Source organism: Limanda limanda, chromosome 14 (assembly GCF_963576545.1).
Source record: "Limanda limanda chromosome 14, fLimLim1.1, whole genome shotgun sequence".
NCBI lineage: Eukaryota > Metazoa > Chordata > Actinopteri > Pleuronectiformes > Pleuronectidae > Limanda > Limanda limanda.
Window position 1 is genome coordinate 12,901,996 of NC_083649.1, and position 11,399 is coordinate 12,913,394.

General features: G+C 41.0%; 2 protein-coding genes across 4 annotated transcripts in view; both read left to right on the top strand.

Moving 5' to 3' along the window:
* sec24a (SEC24 homolog A, COPII coat complex component) overlaps positions 1-4,157 on the top strand; it is a 22,357-nt gene extending 18,200 nt beyond the window's left edge. For both annotated transcript variants that reach the window (XM_061086098.1, XM_061086096.1), the window contains exons 18-23: positions 446-621; positions 856-993; positions 1,226-1,330; positions 1,692-1,784; positions 1,915-2,018; positions 2,500-4,157. In XM_061086098.1, the coding sequence (XP_060942081.1) occupies positions 446-621; positions 856-993; positions 1,226-1,330; positions 1,692-1,784; positions 1,915-2,018; positions 2,500-2,614 (731 nt within the window). In that variant the 3' untranslated portion in view covers positions 2,615-4,157. The remainder of the gene's footprint in view (positions 1-445; positions 622-855; positions 994-1,225; positions 1,331-1,691; positions 1,785-1,914; positions 2,019-2,499) is intronic.
* Positions 4,158-5,434: 1,277 nt separating this feature from the next.
* Positions 5,435-10,929, top strand: camlg (calcium modulating ligand). 2 transcript variants are annotated; one of them, XM_061085547.1, is made up of 4 exons: positions 5,435-5,733; positions 7,166-7,626; positions 7,955-8,020; positions 8,384-10,929. In XM_061085547.1, exons 1-4 carry the CDS (start codon positions 5,583-5,585, stop codon positions 8,594-8,596), a joined length of 891 nt encoding a protein of 296 aa, XP_060941530.1. In that variant the 5' UTR covers positions 5,435-5,582; the 3' UTR covers positions 8,597-10,929. The 2 variants fall into 2 exon arrangements, with proteins under 2 accessions (XP_060941530.1, XP_060941532.1); XM_061085549.1 differs by having other exon boundaries at positions 7,169-7,626.
* Positions 10,930-11,399: the final 470 nt, after the last annotated feature.

An 11,399-nucleotide genomic window follows, 5' to 3' on the forward strand; every position in this document is an offset into this window, starting at 1 on the left:
TGGCGGCGAATTGCACGGCAACACGCGCAACGGTTGGAGAACCATGAATGACAACGAGTCCTGCGTTACAGCTGCGTGCTTGCAGGCCCCTGACGACGCAGAAGCTTGCGCCGGCCTTTAGCTTTCTTCAGAATAGGGCATCGACGAGTTTGACATTTAGTTTGAATTTGAAACATCAGTTATTTAGAAACCTGCAACTGAAACCATGTGAGGTGGGTATGATACTGTTTTTGCCTGATTTTTACTAAAATCCACAGCTGTACTGAACAGCCCATTACCGTGCACAAGGCCTAATGTTACATTAAAGAAACGATTAACACTGTTGGTTATGTATGTCAGTTCTGTTATAACGTCTGGGGGGGCTTTCCAAAATATCAGAAAACCCTTCACACAGACACTTGAAATGAGGTAAGATGCTCAGTCCTTCTCTTGTCCCTCTCTCCAGCTGTGGATCGTTCGGTGGCTGCCAGTCTGAGTGACGCCAGAGACGCGATGACCAACGCTGCTATTGACTCGCTGTCGTCCTACCGACAGTCCGTGTTGACCATCCAGCAGCCCGGCCTGCTGGCCCCGGCCTGCCTCAGACTCTTCCCCCTTTACGTCCTCGCCCTGCTCAAACAGGTCAGCTTTTTTACACCATCCAGCCATTATACAGCAGCTGCACTGTTGGGCAAATCTTTGGGCTTTTTTAACATTTCTCTCTTGATTACACCACTGAATTACTACTAGTAACTTACTAGTTTAACCAACAAAGAACATTAAAACTAAATGATTCAGCCTTTGAGAAAGTGACTTTAGATGATGCATTCAGCCTTTATTGATGCAGTTGAATGGGTTTGTTTGTGACTCGTGCAGAAAGCCTTCAGGACGGGCACCAGCACCCGACTGGATGACCGAGTGTTTGCCATGTGTCAACTGAAGTACCAGCCACTGGTCTACGCCATGCTGATGATCCATCCTTCTCTGTACCGCATCGACGACCTGAACGATGAGGTGAGAAGAATATTTTCAGTGAATGCAGCGGCAATAACGAAAATCCTGGATTTTCTTAACGGTATTCTTTTTCTGACATGGCCAAAGGTTTATTGGGAGGTTAAGTTTTTTTGTGTTTATGAACATTTCTCAATTCACCGTGTAGGGTTCTTTGGGGCATTGGGCCCTTGACCAGTAATTCCAAAATGTTTTCTTTATTTCTTAAGTGATCTTTTCTTTCCTGCATCCTCAGGGAGCTTTGAACATCAACGAGCGGACCATCCCTCAGCCCAGAGTGCAGCAGCTGTCTGTGGAGAAGCTCAGCAGGGAAGGAGCTTTCCTGATGGATGCTGGATTAGTACGTACTAAAATAAGACATTTTAACAAGCTTAAAGAAATACAAAGCTAATTTCTCATTCTAGGCTGAATTATGAAGACTTCCTGTGTTAAAACAAGAGCTATCGAACTTTTTTTGCTAGTTCTTTCTTTTATATAACACCTGTTTTGATGAAAAAATGTACTCTAAAAAATACTGTAAAACAGTAAGTAAATATACTTTGAAGCTAATATATTATCCTGTGTGGCTTTGAATTACTTTAACAGCACAAGCTTCATTAATATGTCTTGTATTTCAAGCTCCCTGTTCGGAGGTGGGCATGAGTTCATTACTCACGGTTTATTTATGAGCATATGATAAATTCCATGTTCTGCTCCTGCAGGTGCTTTATCTGTGGATCGGACGGAACTGCCACCCCACCTTCCTCACACAAGTCCTGGGAGTTCCCAGCTACGCTGCCGTGCCTGAAAACTTGGTAGGAAATCTCATGTTACAGCAGCCACATGCAGTTTCCACCTGCTGTGATCTTTGCTCCTTCATGTACTTTGCAGTGTGACTTAAAAGTTTATGCTGTTGAAAAGTTGACACCTGCTCTTCTCTCATAGTATACGCTCCCAGAGCTGGACACTGCCGAGTCGCAGAGAACCAGGGCTTTCATTGGTTGGCTGAGGGATCAGAGGCCGTTCTTCCCCTCTGTGCATGTCATCAGGTTGGTAACAAAAAAATGATGTAGCAAAAGTGGCACGAAGTATGGGTACTTCCCTTTAGTGGTGTATTTAAAAAGCCAAAAGCTGGTGGAAGATTTAAATTGTTCCCTCGAAGTTAGTTTTGTCTCCCAGCCTCTGTGGCAGGTACATTTTCTGTTCCACTGAGTGAAATGATTGATGTACAGTCAATGTTACAGAAAACATCTGAAGACTAAGCAGAGGTTATAGATGAGGTTTCATTTGACAGAATTTGAAATCAATGTAAAAGAAGCAAAACTAGATGCTCACAGAAAAACAAAAACCTGTATTCGTCTGTTCACGTGGATCTGAGATCTAATGTGTCCAATCCAAGGTGTTCAATCCAAAGAGCCTCTGTGGTTTCATTGTAAACAAGTCTTGAATTTCCTTTATCATCACTTTGAAATGAATCAATCAGTGTCTCTCTAATTATTCCCCCCCTTTCATTCCTTGGTGTGTCCTCAGGGACGAGAGCCCGCTGAAAGCCAGCTTTATGCAGAACATGATCGAGGACCGAACAGAGTCGGCCCTGTCGTACTACGAGTTCCTGCTTCACATCCAACAGCAAATCTCCAAATAATCTTCAGTGGGACTGTGGAGATGAAGGAACACTGAAGCAAGGATGCCCATCAGTGGATGTGTGCGCGTATATATGTATGTAGTGTGTGTGTGTGTGTGCGTGTGTGTGGCTGACTCGAGGATGCCTCTTGCTCCATTTCCAGCTGTGGTCCACCATCTCCCTGAGGGAAAAACCTTCTGCGCTGAACTGAAGTGAATCGTCACTCAAATCGAACAATGTGACGAACAATGCAAAGACAGTGGGACAAAGAAACATGTCTGATGCTTTTTTGGCACTTTTTACCCAGCTGAAGAGATGCAGCGGAAGAAAAATAAGCAAGAAATCCACGCCAACGATACTTATGTTTGTTTGTCAGTGATTGAGAGGATCAGTGTTTATTCTCATAGAACAATGCTGTCTGACTCAGGCAGCACTTGGGTAGTTGCAGGAACGGGATGGTGTCATGTGTTTTTGTTCCAAAAGCACCCTCGTCTTTACCAAAACAAATCAGCGGTTATGTATGTTAGTATGCGTGTGTGCTTCAGGTTTCTTAGGAGGGTTTGTATGTCTGCGCTTGAAGACTGTTATTGGGTGTCACCTGGATTATTTGCATACAGAACACCTGAGCTCTAACAACCCTCTAATATCGTACCGTAAAGACAGAAGGTGAGCTTTTGATTTCTCAGTCATTATAAGTGTGTGTCGAACAAACGCGTAGACGCTGTCGGTAACAGGCGGAACTGTTTGGAGGCGGATGGAGCTCTCTGTCACTGCTGCCTTGAATGTGTGGACTGAGCAGTGAAAAGTAGTTTTCATTGGTCTGATCTGGCATCTTCTCCCTCTCTGGACAGGCAGAACACCTCTGATGACATCTTTGTTCTATTTGTTTAGTTATTTTTTTCCGATTGTTTAATTTATGAGACTCCCTAACTGATTAAATTCTATAATTGCCTTGTATGGGAACTCAGTTTTATTATGGAACCTCTGTTTAAATACAGACTCTACATATGGAATATTTTAATATAATAGGATATGGGAAATTCTTTAACACAGACATAACAAAGCCATTGTTTTAACCATGCTTATTGATACTTGTATATGAAGAGACTGCATTATATAAAAGTGACAAAATGCTGATGATTTTAGTATAAATATCATGGTGAAATGACGCTAAGAAAATAAAATGTTTGGCACTTTTTAAATGTAGTTTGTGTGTTGGTGGCTGAACAGTGTTTATTCAGTGGAAATGAAGACGAAAAACCACAATATGGACCAATATTGTCAATATTTCTCTTGACTGCGGTTGAAGTGAAGGTTTTTGATTTGGTCTGATTTCATACACGGTTTGTAATCTATGTATTATATTAGCAGAAATGTATTTAGGAGCAAAGAGATATGTTTTGGTCTTCATGCACAAATTGTCTTTCATAAAAAAACTGATCAAATAAAACTATAGCCTGTGTTTGTACAGAGAAAATCACAGACGTGTGGACTTGAGTCACATGAATTTGACTGGACTGTGCTTAATATTGGACAAAATAAACGTAGATGATAAAAGTTTTAACTTGACTTGGATTTATACACCAATAACGTAGGACTTCATGTGTTCATAAGGTGGGAAATTCAATGAGAAATGTCTTGGAATGACTTGATCTTCTGCCCAAAACCAAACTAATGACTCATTAAAAAACATTCAGCGGCTCAACAGTTTCCCATTTTCCTGACGACAGAAATTCAATCAGTTTGTTGGTTGTGAAACCTACAGACCGATTGTAAACCTCAGATAACTGTTTTCTAAAACATTTTAAGAAACTGACTTCTTGTGTAGAAATCTTAAAGTTGCAGTGTGTAGAATCTAGTGACAACGTGGTGAAGTTGCATGTGGCAGCTAAACAACCCTCACCTCACCCTCCCCTTCCAAACATAAAGGAGAACCTGTGGTAACCTTCAGTTTTCATAAAAACTCAAATGTGAATATAAAGTATTTAAATAAAAAGGGCCCGTTCTAGGGTAAATAAAACAGAAATTTGTATAATTTAGATGAAGCACACTCGTGAAAACACCACTAGGATTATTTTATATTAAGTTTCTGTTAATAGATCCCTTTCACTTAAATCGTACACACTGGACCTTTAAAGGAGCTAAACACACATTAAGAATTTTCATAAAACCAACACTTGCTGACTTGAGGAGTGTCAGATATTTCAATCTTAAAAAAAATACTCCCTGTGTCAAAAAGTGCTGAACCGTGTCAAGATTACAGTGCAGATCATGATGGGGTAAATGTGTTTCCGTGGCAACTTAGGTCAGACTTATCGAAAAAAAAACTCATCTGAAGATGAATTTCCTGAATTGTGCGCAATGTTGATTTTAATACGTTTCAAACAAAATTTGATTAACAATTTGCTGAGATCAAAATGAAATTGTTAAATATTTAAATATTTAAAAAAAACTTAATTGAAGGAAACGCCACATTGAGAAGTTTCAGACTCTGTAGCTTTGACTTAGTTTTTAAAGCTGATCAGACATTATCAACATGTTACGTTGCTATTTCATTTCATTTTCATAAATTGTATCTTTTCTAACATGGAAATTAAAAAAAAATGTACAAACTGATGAGGAAAATATTTACGAACTGATGGAGGAAAATAATTAATTGTACCATAATTATTTTCAAACTGCAGGGTAAAATCATGTTTCTTATCAAGGGGGAGAAACATAAACTTTGCCTGCACGGATCTGTCAGGCGTGTGTGTTTCCTGTGAGTCAACACTGAGGGATGAGAACCAGCAGGAACCGCTTCGTCATGCGCAACGTGACGTCATCACCGTGCGTCCTCTGTGCCTGCAGACCCCCTCTCGTCCATACCGCAGTGTTTACCGTCTAACTCAGAGACAAGCGACCTTTGTGTGGACCCCAGCGGACCAGTGGCTCGTCGCTTTGTCTCCACGGAGGACAAACTGGTCTTCTGTCCCCAGTGTACTTCAACATGGAGTCCGGAGACTCCGTGGAGGAGAAGACGGCTCCGGCGTCGGCGGCTCAGCGGCGAGCGGAGATCCGCAGGAGGAAGCTGCTCATGAACTCCGAGGACAGGATGAACAGGATCGTGGGCTTCACCAAGATCGAGGCTGAACCCAGCGGTATGAAATGTCCCCGAGCAAAGCGCTGTCACCTTCTGTCCATGTTCGTTTTCAATGTCTTTAATGGTGTTGGGGTGTGACGCATCCTTCCAGCCTGGGATTCAAACCAGCAACTCCCCGATTCCAGTGGCTCCTCGTAGACCTGTTTCACTTCCAGTCATAGAGACTCAAACGGCAATAATAACAATTTAAATAATCAATAGATCAGTAAAGCAGATGTTAACAGATGTCTGTCTTTTGTAATATGGCCAAAATGTATATTAAGATTAGGGTTGCAAAATTCCGGGAATATTCAAAGTTGGAAACTTTCCATGGGAATTAACGGGAATAAACTGGAAATGTTGTGGGTAATTTATACTAACTGTATTTAACTTGTCATATACAGACATAAATATAAACATTTTGTTTTGTCATAGGCTGATTTGACCCCTGAGGAAACTTTGGGCACTTGACTATACGCTTCTGCATCGTTGTGTCATTCTTAACATAGGTCTTTGCACAGTATTTGCAAATGTACACAGCCTTTTCTTCTACATTGGATGAGGTGAAATGTCTCCACACATGAGATAGTGCATGTGGCATTGTTCTGTAGATAAGATGACATATAACATATTTTACAATTGATGGATAAATGAATGGAAATAGGCTAGATGAACAGATGAACAATCCTCAATCAGCATGCTAATATATTTTCCCCAGTAATATCATTGAAACTTACCTGACCAGTCCTGCACACTACAGCAGGCCTCAATAGCCCTGCTGTAGAGTGAAGGATGCTGGGAGTTATCTGTGCATGTGATGGAAGAATGCACAGTGGAGGGTTGAAACTCAACGTGCAGCGTGTGCTGCATTCCATACATCTTTAAAATAGAGTTTTGAATGATGTTTTTACTGCTCAGCGTTTAATTTGCATATTTATTTTTTTTCAAAATTCCCGAGCTAAACTTCCCATGGAAAGTTTCCGGAAAGTGTCCGGAAATTTACCGGAAACTTTCCGCCCCTTTGCAACCCTAATTAAGATATTAGTCAATATTGATAATCATCACAATAAATATCACATTACTTTTGTTTTTTTTGCTTGACCAGTATATATATACCAGTTGATCTGGGATCAGATTAAACCCAAAGCCACTAATACCGGCCAGTTGTGTCCGTTTTTGTTAAGTTCATTACTTCTCCAGGAGCAGAACTACAGACATATACAACACTTAGCATTTTATCACAGCCGGTCAGAGTGAGACTTTAGTTCAGTGTCTTTTTGTCTTACGAAGAAATAACACAAATTGGATTCAAGATAAAAAAATTGCCTCAAGAAAATAAACGTGTTTAATTTACATTGATTTGAAACCGAGAAAAGCAGCACATTTGAGATTAGAATGACCTCATGTTTGTAATTTGACTTACCATCCCTGATGTTGTCTCACGTCCTCAGCAGGAGCGTCTCTGCGTCCGACAGAACCTCGCTTCCATCTGGATCTCGACAGAACAGAGTGGTCCTCGCCCTCGTCTTTGCAGAGGCCGTCTCCTTTCCTGCCGGAGGCCTCCGGGCTCAGCAGCCGCTCCCACAGCGCCACCCCAGAGAGGAGGGGCTCGCCCCTGCCAGACAGCAGTGAGCCACTCGGAGGCTCCATAGAAGACGACATCCTTGGGGTCCGGCAGAGACCCAGGGGGGAGCGGGCATCGGACGACACCGGCGGGTCCCCGCGCAAGGGCCTCCAAAAGTACCTGACCCGTTTCGATGATGCCATGAAACTGCGAGGTCAGCTGGCCAACGAGAAGGCCACCCAGGAAGGAGAGGCCGAGCCGGAGGAGTTTGATCCCTTCAGAGTCTTCAGGCTCGTCGGCAGCGTCCTCCTCGCCATCTTTGTCCGGGTGTTCGTCTGCAAGTATCTGGTGAGTCTGCCGCTGTCGACACCTTGTTGCTGTGACGACTGTGAAAATGGTCACTTTACATGATAACCAATGAGAGAACAGATGCTAAAGGTGTTTAAGTGCATTGATAGATCCATCACAAGTTACAGCAGGTAACTGGTATTATCTACAGGGGACTTTTCATTGTCTTTATTAATTGTTATCAGCTACCATTAGGCCAAACTTACACTAAATGCAGAGGTTTTATCATCCGAATCAGATACATACACATACAAGATATTGTTGATGTATCTGCATAACAGAGGCATTGTTGCTGCAGTGATGTGACTCATATTTTATTTCATCCTAGTCTATATTTGCTCCGTTTCTGACCCTTGAACTGGCCTACATGGGGCTGTCCAAGTACTTTCCAAAGGTGAGTTTGCACTTGGTCCCTTTTGCATAATTTGGTATGATAGCAAACAGTGTTATTGAGATGCAGATTCTTATGTTTTAGTGAAGATGTCAAATAAATAATGATGGCTGTTATGGTTGTAGAGGTGTAGAGACACTGGTAAGTGGTGAACAAGTCTAAACATTGATGTTGTGAGTTGTGACATTAAGTTGTTAATCAAGCAGCAATGGGTTTCGTTCAGCTTTTCAGACACATGGGTTTGTTGCTTTTGTCTGTTTTCCATAATTGACTGTTATATCAAACAGGCTCTAAAACGTAGTAAATTATCATTTAGTGCAGCCATGTGTTTCATTGTGTCTTTGCATTCCACTCCTGTCTCTCCAGGTAGAGAAGAAGATCCAGACCACTGTGCTAACCGCTGCCCTGCTGCTGTCCGGCATCCCCTCTGAAGTCATCAACCGCTCCATGGACACCTACAGGAGGATGGGCGATGTCTTTGCCGACCTATGCGCCTACTTCTTCACCTTCATCCTCTCCAACGAGATCCTGCTCCTCATTGGCTCAGAGACTCCTGATGGAGGAGCAGAACCTCAGTAACCCAGCCCCCCTTCTCGTTGACCCCTCCTTCTGTTCCCCATAGCAACAAGGCATGCTTATTTACGCCCTCTGCTGTGGGTTTGCTGTCGACAGTCTGGAAATGAATCCCTGCCGTGAGAGCTCATCTCTACAGCACTTCAGAGTTTAACCCAGGCTCAGCTACATGTAACCAGCGAGTCTAGTGTTTGCTCCAGAGCTCCATGTTGTTTCTGCTCGCTACAGGCGCTCGGAAACATAAGAACAGTCTGTGTGTGTGTGACAGGTGTACAGGCGTTTATAATGACCAGTAATATTTATTTTCAGGAAATGGAAAACGTTGCAGTGAAAAGTGGAAGATAATTGGTCTTAAATTGCAAAGGGTTCATTGATTCCATCTGAGTCTTGTCAACCTCACATGAATCTTGATGCATCATCTTGATAAAAATATATCCTACATATTCTTCATGTGTGGAAAACAAAATCTGTCAATTACCTGAGCCCCACGCTGACAGGCTACATGCTGTTTAGCTGCCCTCACTGGCAGGATTTGACCGAATTGTGTAAAATGAGGTTCATACCGCAATTCCACTGAATGCTAAGAGGGGGTAATTTGAGAAACTGAATTATTGCCTGAGTCCTCCTCTATCCTAATACATCCAAATGTGTTGCATAAGCTGGACAAGGTGTCACATTCTCAGCTAATAAACCTGACTCCTCAGCAGGCACCTGACCTTTAAACCAAATCTCCAGCAACACTATGGATGCTCTTTTTTTCATTTCAACTGAACAGAGGGTTAGAAAGGTTGGGGTCATTGCATTTTCAGTTCATCTCATTGTAAAACAAAAATCTAAACTGCCACAAACCACTGTTAGGAATGTCATGTCATGTTTTATTTACACATTTGAGTTGTCAAGTTCCTGAACCAACTGAAATGCAGAGGAATTGACCACAACCTTGGAGATGAGAGGGTTACTGAGGATCTTGACCTGTTGTGACTGACAGTCGATGACTAAATTGAGTAGAGGGCTTAATACAGGTGGTTAACTATAAAATACTTTATAATTTAATTTAAGTTTAGGTACTTTGGAAACAAGTGCTATGAGATTAGTTTCAATAATCTGAACAACTGACTTCTGACTTTATCCTCAGGATTCTGATCAAATCTTTGGATTATATTATTCCTTACTTTCTCCTGTGATTAATCTGAGATCTACCATATTTGTAATGGATTACTTCCTCCTGAACATGCATCAACTAGCAGGAAACACAGCGGTACAGACTCTAAATACCTGCAGCACGGCTGCATGATTTTTCTGTTGATAAAATAAATCCGCCGACTTTTAAACACACTACCTTTTAGAACAGAAAGAGCTTAATGGATCTAAGAACAAACGGCAGGAGGTTAAAAAATGAAACAACTTAATGTAGTATCAATGGGTCTAGAACTGTTCATTTTCTCAATTGCATCATTCAAAAATGTTGTTATACTGAGGTCACAGAACAAGGAGGAAAAGTTACAAACACAGTTTTAAGCTTTTAGTTTGTTAAAGATTAAAAAGAACATTTTTGTAGCGTTGTCATTCACATTCAGGAGATGATGAATTCTTCATCGGGTGAAAAAGTGAAGTGTTCTAGAGCAACAGTTTCCCGATGTTAAGAATCCTTTATATTTGTGTTTTGATGGACTTCCTCATAGGCTGTGGGTTAGGTCTTGTTTTCCGCTGCGATCACACCTTTTTTTCAAAGGGGTCCAACTACATTATAAACAAGTATTTTACTTTGTGTAATAAGTCAGAAGAAGCATTTAGCCTTTGAATGTTAAGTGAGTTATGTGTGCACGGCTTTAAAAGGCAGTAAACTTCATAAACTGTTTGTAGGTAATGAAATGTACAGTTGACGGGAACGTGTTGGGTTTTACTCGGAAGTTCTGCCAGTGCAGTTTCAGTGGGAGTTTGTGCGCTTATTTGTGTCAATTAATTCATGGTGACGTGTTCCGCTTCGCTTCCTTCAGGCCTCACGCATATACATACTTTATATACAGTGTACTCTGTGGGTTTGTGCTGTTCATGTCCTCTATGAATTTCATCCTAATTTATTGATGTGAATATTTGGATTCGTGGATTTTGGATTTCATGTAAACGAATTGATGTGATTTAATGTATCTTACTAATTGTCTAAGCCACTTGTTGTTTTTGATACTGTTTACAGAATAACTGTTTTATTGGCTCTTACATATTTGAACTTAAGCAACAAATTCAATCTCTACATGATTTTAACAGTTTGTGCTTCAATAAAATACACAGGATGAATAACCAGACCGTTCTTACCAAATAAATACAACTTGTGGGACAAACTTAAGACTCACTTCTCGATTTGTATTGAACTGTTTTAATGTAGCAGGGACAGTGCATGTGAATAAACATGATAAGGAGAGGGTATTTAGATCGGTTGATAACTTTGTTGATCTCCAGAGGGAAACTAAATTGTCACAGCAGCAGGGGTATGTCAAAATACAATAGTTTGTTTGCAATCTGCACCCTCACAACTAGATACCCCTCAATCCTACACACTGGACCTTTAACATTGTGCTATTTATTTTATTTTCTCAGTCATATTTAGAGGAAGATTACTTTGCTCTGTAATCACCATTTTAAGTGGTAAGAATAGAGTTTTTTATTATATTGAAAATGCATTAACCAGAAAACATGTTGAAAATCAGATGCTCTTTCAGAGCTTTAACACGCTCAAATTCTTACAAACATTTGCAGAAAATTTGATATTTACTTTTCATTTATTTTCTGATGTTTATTTAATTTGTTATTT